The sequence below is a fragment of the Puma concolor genome, chromosome E1 (assembly GCF_028749965.1).
Source record: "Puma concolor isolate L17-30 chromosome E1, mPumCon1.1.hap2, whole genome shotgun sequence".
Lineage (NCBI taxonomy): Eukaryota > Metazoa > Chordata > Mammalia > Carnivora > Felidae > Puma > Puma concolor.
This window is the reverse complement of record NC_141680.1, coordinates 46,975,810-46,988,451: the sequence shown is the minus strand read 5'-3', so window position 1 is coordinate 46,988,451 and position 12,642 is coordinate 46,975,810. Positions and strand designations below refer to the sequence as shown.

The 12,642-nt window shown below is 39.0% G+C and overlaps 1 protein-coding gene across 8 annotated transcripts in view; it reads left to right on the top strand.

The window, feature by feature from the left end:
* Positions 1 to 4,923, top strand: part of CDC27 (cell division cycle 27) — a 72,283-nt gene extending 67,360 nt beyond the window's left edge. For 7 of the 8 annotated variants that reach the window (XM_086687633.1, XM_086687634.1, XM_086687632.1 and 4 more), the window contains one exon: positions 730 to 4,923. In XM_086687633.1, the coding sequence (XP_086543759.1) occupies positions 730 to 812 (83 nt within the window). In that variant the 3' untranslated portion in view covers positions 813 to 4,923. The remainder of the gene's footprint in view (positions 1 to 729) is intronic. The other variant, XR_015244223.1, reaches the window with a different exon arrangement.
* The last annotated feature ends 7,719 nt before the right edge of the window (positions 4,924 to 12,642 follow it).

The window sequence follows — 12,642 nt, the reverse complement described above, 5'->3', positions numbered from 1 at the left end:
TAATAGTATTTTTTTAGGGCCACCTGGGTGGCTCAGTCGGTTAGGCGTCTGACCCTTAGTTTTGACTCAGGTCATGATCTCATGGTTCACGAGATTGAGCCCCGCGTCAGGCTCTGCACTAACGGCACAGAGCCTGGTTGGGATTCTCTCTCTCCCCCTCTCTCTTTCTGCCCCTCCCTCACTCATGCACATGTGCTCTCTCTCAAGTAAATAAATACTTTTTTTTTAAAAATAGTATTTTTTAGTAAGAGAATTGAGAAACTTCTGATGAGGCAAACTAAGATGGTTTTTTCCAGAAAACTTGGCAAAAGGCTGTAATTAAAATTATAATTCCTATAATCCCAATAACCCTTTTTGAACTGAGGGTTATATTCTATATTTCTGTGGACTAGCAGGGACTATTCCCAGAGTGGAGTCAACAGTTGGAGGGAATGTCAGTCTTTTTTTAATGTCATGGAGAACTAGTTCTAATTCCTAGTGTTGGAATAAGGAATTTATTAGGGAGAGGTAGCTTTGTTAAAACTCTTAAAGGTTAAATGCAGTAAACCAGTCTTGTCAGACATGCTGTAAAATAAGGAATCTGAATTGCATTTGATTGAAGGATGTCAGGATTTTAAGGGCCTTAATTTAAGATCTCATCTCTACGTAGAATAGTCTCCCTTGTTTTCATGAACCAACAAGAAATATTCATCAGACACCTTACTGTAGACTTTTGTTTTATTTTTAAAGTGGGAACAGATGAATCCCAGGAGAGCAGCATGACAGACGCAGACGACACACAACTTCATGCAGCTGAAAGTGATGAGTTTTAACTTCCGGAAACCAGACTTTTGCAACTGGATGTGTGATTAGTGCTGACATGTTTCTTGTCCCTCCATATACTGAGTCTTCACTCTTGAGCCGGCAGTGTCATCATCCATCACTTAGACAATGAGTGTGCCACTTTCATTGGACCCTGACTGTACACAGAATGAAAGGCAGTGCAATATTTAGCTGCTAACAAGACTGGCTCTTTCACCAGTACGAATGACAATTTAGGGGGGTAAGATGGGGAACTTTCTTTTCTTTTCTTTTTTTTTTTTTTCCTTAATCTCCCTTTGTTGAAAGCTATCATGGAAGGAAGAGTTAACGTTTTATCTTGAAGGAACCGTTAGGTATGGAAAATAGTGATGAACCAGAATTTTTTGGTCGTTTTCCAAAAATTTGTTTTCATTTGGTTCTGTTCCTGATTAACAGAGTGACTGACCTTCATTTCTAGGTTCTTCAAGAATGGTGTTAGCAAGTGCCAGATGGAACAATAAAAGACATTGCCTATAACAGAGTAACTTGATTGCCAAGGAATGTAAATTACCTTAAACTTGCAGTGTCTCCCATAAACAAATGTAATGGGCATATTGGGACTCATGTGTAGGAATCAACTATCCCTCCATACAGCGTACACTTATTCTTGGCAAGAATGCTTTAATGTCTAACCAAGAATTTTAATTTATTCATCTTGCTTCAAAGTGTTGATCATTGTCTTGGTATTGCAGACTTTCAAGTTGTTCCCTTACCATTTTGCCTCTTCTCTTTGAGCTCTGTGGGATCACCTTAAACATTCAGAGATGATAGAGTGTTTGCCCACTGAAAAGCCAAAACAAGGCCCTTAATAACCATTTATGTTCACCATAAGAATCAAAATGAGAACACTAAAGTGGAGAGACTTAAAAGAGATCATGATAGCAAAGCCTTAATACAATCAAAATTGTACCATGACCTTGAATCTATATTTGTTCAAGAAAGTATCCCTTTGACTTTTCTAAGTGTTTAAGCAGGGTACAAGAATGTGTAGTTACCTTTGGTTGAGGTCATTTCCATTCTTTTCAGCTCTCTGCTTCAAATTATTTTCAGTAGTGTGAGTCACCAAAATGTTTACCAAGAGTGATTGGGTTTAGGATATTAGAAATTTTTAGCTGGGGGAAAAAAAAAAAAAAACCATTCTTATGAAGGAGATGAGTTCTCTCCTGAGTGTGTCGTAATATAGGTTGGTGTCTTTGGGGAATGGCCACAATTTTAAAGATCTAATTATGCATAATAAAATGGGAATTATTGGAATTTCACAGTAACAGATTTAAAGTCTTAAATTGTGTATCTCCTTTATTGTAATGTATTGAAATTTTTAGAGAAACTTTAGTTGTTAACATTTTTTTAAGTGCCAATGTCAGAATATAACAAATTATAGTTTCTTACGAATGACAGGCCTACGGTTATTATTTTGGATTCTTTGATGAAGGACAAATTTATCTACTGGTTACCTGTACTTGTTAGTCAAGTTGTGAAAATAAGGTGGACTACAGAAGATGTGAAGAAAATTTTAGCCTGTAGACTCAGTTACTTTCTATCATTTACTATTAATCTCACTTGAATGTGGATTAGATACCATTATAAATTAATTCAAGTCCGAGTCTTAGATTAGGTAATTGGTGCCAGAGAGGTATTTAACAAAATTTCCTACCTAAATCTATGTAATATGTGCTGCTTAAAAAAATAATTTATAAGAAAAAAGAAAGTTTGGGAGTAAATGAAGATCATTAAAAATTCCCAAAGGCTAGCACTTGGATTCTAACAAATATTCCATTTTATTCATTAGTTCTGTAATATTTAATTTTATACTCTTTTATTTTTTTTAATTGGCAAATCATAAGCCAGCGCTATAACAGTATCAAATAGAGAATTTCATAGAAAGCTTCAACCTGAGCTCTGTTACAAAGCCTGGAGAACGCTAAGCTCAGAACATAATTTGCTGATGTATAGTTATCTTTTCTATAGTAGGAATTTATGTCCTGTGCCAGAGGTGAGAGCCTTTCTGGTACTTATTTTGAGACCAAGCATAAAAAGATAGTTGTGGAGGGTACACCATGGCAGTGGCTGGCTGAGGGACACTCAGCCCAAGCTTAGCCTGATTTCATTTTCCTCACACCTACTTTCAAAATATTTAGGTATTTGAAGCCTTATTCCCACCTTGTAACTGTTTTTGGCTTGCTTGCTTTTTTTTTTTTTTTTTTTTTTTGCTTTTTTTTTTCTTTTTTTGCCTGGAATGAAGATCAAACAATCAGAAAAGGACATACGTTTTGATCAAGCAAAATGTTTGAAATTTCAGAAGTTACTTTGAAGGAAATTTAAAATACAAGAACTTTAACATCCTTTTTTAACTCTAAGCTTTTCACATGCATACATATATGTATACACACACACACTCTTGTTCAGAAGTTATGTTGTGGCATTGGATATTTTTCCCCCTTGGAAATAGTTCTTAACTCTGGGATTTTAGAAGGTTGGAAATATTTTTTCAAGCGAACAATGGTACTCAAAATAATGAAAGGTGGTCCCTACTTTTTCTGTATTTCATTATTTTAAAATTCTTGTTTTTTCCAAGAACTGCAAGTTACATTTGAACCATGCTGCTGTTGTACCTTAAACAAAAACTCAGTGATAACCAGTATTTAGTCTATTAAAAATGCTCTTTTTGAAGAAAAAAGTTTGAAAGTCTCTGATTAGCCAGAGTATAGTATGGGTCTTCACTGAGAAATATGGTGACCTGTTTTCTTTGTGAAAACCTGGGAAAATGCAAGTGTGGGTGTGATGTGTGTGTTCTATTTGCATTGAAACAATGTAATTTTGTCTTTTTTTTTTTTCTTTTCCTGACTTATTTCAGAAGTTGTACAGTCCTGGGGGGGGGGGGGGGGAGGGGAAAGCCTTTTCTGTTAATATATTTGCAATTCATTAAAGGATACAGAAAATCCAAATAAATTACTTTTGAAAGCAATTTATAATCAAGTGGTTGAAGATATACAACAGCTGTGCCATCTGTATTTTTATAGTAAGGCTCAGCAAAATAGTAAAAAATTAAGTTTTACATTCCACAAAAGTCTAGGGCAGTGTTTCTCTAATTTTTTTTTTTTTAACTTACACCCTCTTCAAATACATACATACACTTTTTTTTTTTTTTAACTCACATCCTTTTTTAGTATTTGGAATTTCAAAATTAATATTGTGACCAAAATGTGGTAATTTTTAGAGTATATTTTTTTTTCAAACAACAGAAGCCCTTTGCCAGCAGCTGCTACTTTGCAACTCACCTGCTTGTTCTTTAATCATATATATGACTTCCAAAATTTATTTAAAAGGGATACAAAGCTTTTTTGTTCCATTCAGGATCTGTTTTAAAAATCACGAAAAAAAATCCTAAGAGAAGTAGAACATAGAAACTAAATTTTACTCTGGTCTGATTATCTTGGATACAGTGTAGGAGAGCTGAATGGTTTTGTTCAGACTGCAAGAAGGAATAGTAACAGAAAACACGTGAAGTGGGATTGGTCGGATCAGGGGGAGCAAGACCATAGTCTTCCCTAGGACCTGCTATTTACTGTCAGCTGGACAGGGATAACTAGAAGTGTAGACAGGAAGCAGTCGTTGGCTTGTTTAGCTGCTAATTAATGGTTCGGTATAGGTTTTATTTTTCTTTCTAAGCGCAAAGTTCGCTAAATAGCCACATTTAACGAGAGCTTGCCATATATACTGTGTCACTTGATCTGTACACAGTATTTTCAGTCTTCAATGCTATAAAGTCGGTATCCCTCCATTTTACAAAAGAGAAAACCAGGTCAGCTATTAGATGATGGGGCTGGACACTTTGGCATTAGTGTATGGGTTTCCTCTGGGAATTTCAAGTCATGTCTAATTTTGACTGTTAAGTGTCCTCTCTAGCATTTTTAAATTGTCTACTAAAGAGTATCCTAACAGTTTGGGTTTTACAGAGGAAATTTTAGTATTTAGATGCTAATAATATCATGTGTATAGTCCGTGGATGGCGCGTTGATCTGTATCCTGCCTCTCTGTTTTTCCTCTCACACTGAAATTAAAAGCGTGTTCTCTCTCCTTGAATGACTAGAATTTGCTTTAAACTAGAAAAAAAAAATTTTAATTTTTTATTACCAATTTCCCCTCCCTATCACAAGCATTCTTTTTATACTTGATATCCTCAAAATAGAATTTTCAATTTGGGGCTACAAGCTATAGTTGAGAAGAAAATTCAAGGTCTTAAAAATGCATAATGTTTCACTGAAGTTTGAATCAGAAAGGAAGTAACAGTGGAAGCTGAGAAGAACAATGAAGTAGACGTAAGGCTTCTAATCGTGTATTTTTAAAAAGCACTGAACCAGGATAACTAGGAAATATGGATTTTGCCTCTCAGTAGCTCTGTGACCTTGAATGATTCACACTTAAACCTTTTTCTGATCAATACAAAGAAGACCAGATTGACCCTTCTTAGCTCACAGAGGACTGGGGATCAAATGTGTTAAGTTACCATGTAAGTGCTTTGGCTGCACTGTACAAATATACAGTGATAATAATAGGGTAGAGATGATAGAATGGAAAATCGATTGGGTTGATCCCAAGACATGATCCTGTGAGACAAGTTCACTGTAGAACAGTAAACTTTGAGTCTAGGACAGGGATTGTCTATGGCCTACAGGCCAAGTTGGCCCGTTGCCCATTTCATTTTATTAGAACTATAGCTATAGCCATTTGTTTTCATGTCCATGGCTGCTTTCTACTTCCGTGGCAGAGTTGAATAGTTGCACAGAGTCTACATGGCCTACAAAGTATTAATATTTACTATCTATATATTTGTGTGTGTGTGTGTATATATACATATATATTAACATATATACACGTAGTATAGATGATACTGTATATATAATCTGATATTCTATACTTTGCAACCCCTGATCTAGAGCTGTATTAGCATAACCGTCTATAAATCACTCAAATGGCATGTTTTCTGTGGTGCTAGATTCTTCACAATGTTTTGTGAGTTAAATCACTGGACCAGGTGCTACACAAGAAGAAAAATTCATCAGTTCTTAGTTTTGCTTTGTTTTAGTTTTTTTAAGTGTATTTATTTTGAGAGAGAGAGAAAGCAAGGGTGGGGCAGAGAGCGAGGGAGAGAGAAAATCCCAAGCAGGCTCCATGCCGTCAGCGCAGAGCCCCATGCAGGGCTCGAACTCACAAACCATGAAATCATGAGCTGAGCCGAAATGAAGAGTCAGATGCTCAACTGACTGAGTCACCCAACTGCCCCAGTTCTTAGTTTTTTAATAAGACTTGGTTGGGTGAAGGGATTTCTTTGTATATAATGGCACTCTTTAAACTTATTGCCAGTTTGTAGCATTTATACCAATGCTACATCTGTGCCCATAATCATTTTAATATCTTGAATAACACTAGCATTTACTTGCTTTTAATGTAGCATTTATGGATCACTTTGAAGTGAGAATAATCTCACTTCATCTTTACAATCCTAAAAGGTAAGGCACATATTATCTGCTTGATACAAGAGAAAACTAAAGCTTCAAGAAGCCAGAACATTTGCAAAAAGTGGAAACTCCCAGGAACAACATGGCAGATTTCTGCTTACATGTTATTGGGCCAGGACTGGGGTCACAGAATCATCCCTGGCTACAGGGGATGCTGGTAAATTTAGAATCTGGTAAAAAGGAATGGATTTGCCTTGACTGGTTTAGATAAATCATGATTTATCTCCTGGGTTTGTACACAAACAGATTTTGTTAGCAAAGAAGGGGGAATGGTTGTTGGTTCAACAGCCGAGAGCCCCTGCCACACTGCTGCAAAGGAATTACTGCTTTTTGACCACGGATCTGGTATTCAACTTATGGAATTTTCTCATCTAAGAGTTTGTGGGGTTTCTATTTAAGATTACACTATTTTCAAATAATGATGTTAATTCCTCTTTAATCCTTTTACAACCACCTCATTTCTTTTTTCTATTTAACTGCTATAGCCAGGATCACCAACATTCTTTTGAGCAGTAGCAGCCATAATAGCAAGCGCTCACTGTCTTGTTCCCAATGTTCAAGAAAATGCTTAATTTTTTCAGACTTCCAACTCCATGATAAAAATCTCAAAGCCACTATTATGCTAATATTAGCCCTTTGCTAATCTCATTGCCAATCCTAACACTCAACTCCCACTTCAACTACCATTTATGACCACTGGTACTCAATTAAGATAACTTTCTATCGCTAGTTTCAATGGTTTTCGTCCTGACTAGGTCCTGAAATGTATCTGTCAAACATGTTGAGGCTTCTCGAATTGGAAAGCGATTGGCAGTGGCCTGATTACAAATCTGCCCCTCGCTCTGCCAAAACAAATCAAGTAGAACAAATAAAAACTACACAGGGTTCATGCCTTCATTACCAGAAGACTATAACTTCAAGTTTCCTGTAAGTAGCAGGGGAAGTTCCAGTACGGGATCCTGCTGTTACCGTAGCATGAGGAAGGAGGTTAAATCACCCCACAGAGCAGAGGGAGTAGTGGACTTAGAGGAAGCACACGGAATCTACAGGGGAAAAAGGAAACCGCAAAATACCACAGTTTGGCCCTTGGTAGATCACAGTCCTCGCTTTAGGGAAAGGTTTGAAAATGTGTGGGGTCAGGAGCAGCAGCATCATAGAGGCCGTGTTTCGGGGAGGGGGGGGGAATCAGTAGTGAACAGGCAGTGAAAGAAGGGGAAATGTAAGACTGACAGAGAAACAAGGCCTATCAACCTTTCTTGCAAAATTCTTAAAACTTCACGAAATGTGCAACTGACAGATAAGGGCTCTGAAACTAAGAATTCTGTCCACGAAATTGTTTGGAATCAGGTACAGCCATCCATGTCCTACAAGACTGTTGCAAAAAGTCTGAATATGTAAATTAGAACCTTTCTGGGGGCGCCTGGGTGGCTCAGTCGGTTGAGCATCTGGCTCTTAATTTCGACTCCGGTCGTGATTGCGCCATCATGGCATTGAGCCATGTATTGGGCTCTACGCTGAGCGTGCAACCTGCTTAGGATTCTTTCTGTTTCTCTCCCTCTCTCTCTCTCTCTCTCCCTCTGTCCCTCTCTCCACCTCCCGTGCACTTGCTCTCTCTCAAAAAATAAAAATAATCCGGGGCGCCTGGGTGGCTCAGTCGGTTGAGCGTCCCATTCCGGGCTCAAGTCATGATATCGCAGTTGGTGAGTTCGAGCCCCACGTCGGGCTCTGTGCTGACCGCTCAGGACCTGGAGCCTGTTTCGGATTCTGTGTCTCCCTCTCTCTCTGCTCCTCCCCTGCTCGTGCTCTGTCTCTCTCAAAAATAAATAAACATTAAAAAAAAAATCTGTTAAAACCTTTCTGCTGGTGAAAAGTCTCCCCAGCAAACAACCACAAAGCTAAAGAAAAGACATATCCTTTTAAAAGCATCTGGGGACGCCTGAGTGGCTCAGTTCATTGAGTGTCTGACTTTGGCTCAGGTCATGATCTCAGGGTTCATGAGTTCAAGCCCCACCTCAGGCTATGTGCTGACAGCTCAGAGCCTAGAACCTGCTTCAGATTCTGTCTCTCTCTCTCTGCCCCTCCCCTGCTCGCGCTCTGTTTCTCTGTCTCTCAAAGATAAATAAACATTTAAAAAATGTAAAAAGTTCAAAGCAGCTGAGAGGGGTGCCTCAATGGCTCCGTCAGTTCAGCAACCAACTCTGGATTCGGCTCAGGTCATGATCTCGGTTCATGGGTTCAAGCCCCTGTCAGCATAGAATCTGCTTGGGATTCTCTCTCCCTCTTTCTCTGCCCCTCCCCCATGCATGCTAACACTCTCTCTCTCTCTCTCTCTCTCTCTCTCTCTCTCTCAAACTTTAAAAAATAAAAATTAGAAATAAAAGCATCTGAGAAAGTGAAAAGCCATCCTAAATCAGAAAACAAATGACAAAAATGATGAATCTGACTACGCTAAAGACGTTTTGCATGACCAAAAAAAAGTACAAATGACAACTGGGAAGAAATATCTGCTCATATATCACCAATAAAGGGAAAATACTCCTACTAATGTATAAAAACATTTGAAAGAGGACATGAACAGACAATTCCCCAAAAGATTTAAAAATGGCTGTTAACCGTGTAAAGTTGTTTGCTTTCACTCATTAAGAGAAATGCAAATTAAAACTATGTTGAGAGGCTCCTGGCTGACTCAGTCCGTGGAGCGTGCGACTTGATCCTGGGGTCGTGAGTTCGAGCCCCACATTGGGTGCAGCATTTACTTTAAAAAAAAAAAAAATGCCTACACTGAGCTGTCAAATCGCTACGTTGTACACCCGAAACTACTGGAATCCTGTGTGTGTCTGCTATACTCAAATAAAGAAATTTTTAAACTTCACAACCTACATTGAGGTACAATTTCTCATCCAATAGTTGGGCAAAAATTCAGAACTTGGCAATAAACTTCATTGGCCGAGCTGTGGGAAAACGTGCTCTCCTACATTGGTGACGAGAATGCAAAATGAAAACTCTCAAGAAGGGGCAATGGACAGTCGACAACAAAAGTTCATCTACATCTCTTCAACCCGGCGACCCCACTTCTAGGAACTTACTGTGAAGCTATGCCTCAAAAAAACAAAAACAAAAACAAAACATGTTCATGATTTTAGTCATCACAGGGTTGTTTGTGATTGCAAAATATTGGGAACTCTCTAAATGCCCAAGCACAGCAGACTGGTTGGACGAACCGGCACACACGGTGGAATACTACGCAGCTATACGAAAAGAATGATGGAGGAAACTGCCTTTCGGGCTCTCTCCGCTCCGGAAGCCGCAGAAACAGCTCAGAGAGTTTCCACACTCACCGAATTTTCCAGGAATGCAACTACCGCGTAAATGGAGGGCAGACTGCTTTGGCGTGTTTGAAACTTTACCAAGGAAGCTGCTTGTTTGGGAGAATGAGGTCACCTGTAGCAATGCCACCTGCCCGCGGTATTCGGCCAGTACCCACACCTTCGTCACTCTGCGTTTGAATTTTCATATGCAACTATGAAACGGAGCCATTTGGAGTCTCTTTTCAACTGCCTTACAACCCAAAACTTACTCAGTCATCAGAGAGACCTGACTACAAAGATCTAGTTTCGTTGCATTAAACGGGTTCTAAAAAAAATGAGAAAGATCTCTATGAACTGTTATGGAATGACTTTTAGATGTTATTAAGTGAAAGCAAAGGGCAAAAGATCGAGTTACTTTTTATGTAAGAAAAAAAAAGGGAAATAAACATATGCATCTATCTGCTTGTCTTCACAAAAGGAAACACTTGAAAGGACAAACCGGAAAATAGTGAAGTTGGTTACCAATGAGGGGTGAGGAGGAGTGTCGTGGAAGGGATTCAGGGAGAGTGCCACCTCTTTGAGTATACTGTTTGTAATATTTTCACCTTTGAGACATAATAATCTGTTACACATTCGAAAAACAAGAATGGAAGGGGAGAACTAAGATTGAAATAAACAAATGAGTCTAATTACGTTTCAAATGAATACCGTGACTATCCTGAGACAGGGAGGGGAGAGAAGCACTAGGAAGAATTAAAGTAACTCGTGAACACAGTATTTGGCTGTATATGCTCAGACCTTGGGTAGGGAGGGGTGTGAGGGTAGGGATAGAGGGAAAAGGTACAAACAAATTTTGAACTCTTTAGTGGATGTGCTTTCGTAGTATGGGTCAAGCGACTGGGAAACTTGTTTAAATACATTACAGGATTGAACAAATGAATAAACACATTGATATCATTAGGGATCAGAGTTCTCACTGGGGAAGAAGGTATGTGTAAATCTGGAGAAGAAGAAAGCAAGAAACAACCCTGTGGGGATTAATTGGAATCAAAAATATTGTTTTAAACTCACGGTTTCTAAAATATGCATATGTATGTGCATATGCACATGTATATGTGTATCATGTGTGGGGTTGTAGGTATGTGTATTTACATGCATATATATTCACCTCTGTCCACTGAAAGGGCCAAGAGGCAAAGATATCCTAGTAGCAATGAGCACACTTAGTGTCAAATCTTGGTCTCATACTGAAAGAACTCAGAGAAATGGCCGATTCTAGAGTTAGGACAGGAAAAGTACACATCTTGCTAAGCCAGCAAGTAAGAAAGAGCTAAAAACAAACAAACAAACAAACAAACAAAATGATGGAGTTTTATCACAAGGATGCAGGAACCAACCTGAAGGGACTCCCACTGGCCAAGCCTGAGACATTTGATCCCCAAATAAATACAATTGAAATGAATAAACGAATTATAAGCCATTTGGAGAAAAATAAGAATTCATGAGCCCATGCCAATAATTAAGAGAGAAAGAAGAAAAGGAAAGAAAGAAGGAAAGAAAGAAAGAAAGAAAGAAAGAAAGAAAGAAAGAAAGAAAGAAAGAAAGAAAGAAGAAAAGAAAGAGAAAGAAAAAGAGAAAGGAAAGAGAGAGGGAGGGGGGAGAAAGAGAAAGAAAAGAAAAAAGAAAGGGGGTGCCTGGGTGGCTCAGTCGGTTAAGCATCCGACTTCAGCTCAGGCCATAATCTCACAGTTTGTGAGTTTGAGCCCTGCATCGGGCTCTCTACTGTCAGTGGGGAGCTCACTTCAGATCATCTGTCTCCCTCTCCCTCTGCACCTCTCCCGCTCATGCTCTTTCGCTCTCTCTCCCTCTCTCTCTCTCAAAACTAAATAAACATTTAAAAAAAAAAAAAAAAGAAGGAAGAGAGGGAAAAAGGAAAAGAAGGAGAGAAGAAAAGGAGGGTGCTTAGGCTACTGTAACAAAAACACTGTAGACCAGATGGTTCAGACAACATTCTCACAGTTCTGGAGGCTGTGAAGTTCAAGATCAAGGTGCCAAGAGATTCGGTGTCTGATGAGGGCTTGCTTCTTCATTCATATATGGTGGTTGTCTAACTATGTCCTCAAATGGCTAAAGGAGTGAGAGAGCCCTCTGGGACTTCTTTTATAATGGCACTAATCCCATTCATGAGGTCTCCACCTTCCTGACCTAATTCCCTTCCAGGGCCCAGTCTCCTAAAACTATCACATTGGGGGGTCACCCTATGAATTTGGGGAGGACACAAGCATTCCACCATTGCATTCTTCTTATGGCCCCCAAAATTCATGCCCTTCTGACATGCAAAATACATGAAAAGGCATCCCAACAGCTCAAAGTCTTAGCTTATTTACGTATCAACTCAAAAGTCTAAAATCCAAAGTCTCATCTAAATATTATCTAAATCAGATATGGAGACTACAGTTCATCCTGAGGTGAATTCCTCTCCAGTCATGAATCTGTTAAAGCAAACAAGTTATGTGCTTCCAAAATGCAATGAAAATAAGAGAGGATAGATGTTCTCACTCCAAGAGGGAGAAATAAGAAGAAAAGAAAAGAATGAATGGCCCCAAGCAAGTCCAAAACCCAATGGGGCAAATTTCATTCGACGTTAAGGTTTGAGGATAATCCTTGTGGCTCGATGCCCTGCCTTCTGACCCACTGGTAGCGATGCCTGGTAAATATGAAGCACGTGCTAGTCTCGTCCTGTAATAATGATAGTAATGATTGAATGAGGCAAGAATCATGAGTGAAAGGGAGTGGGAGGTGCAGGCTTCCAGTTATGGACTGAATAAGTCACAGGGATGAAAGGCACAGCATAAGGAATATCGTCAATGATACTGTACTAGCAGTTGTATGGGGACAGATGGTAGCTACACGTGTGGTGAGCACAGCATAATGTATAAACTTGTTGAATCACTATGTTGTACACCTGAAACTGA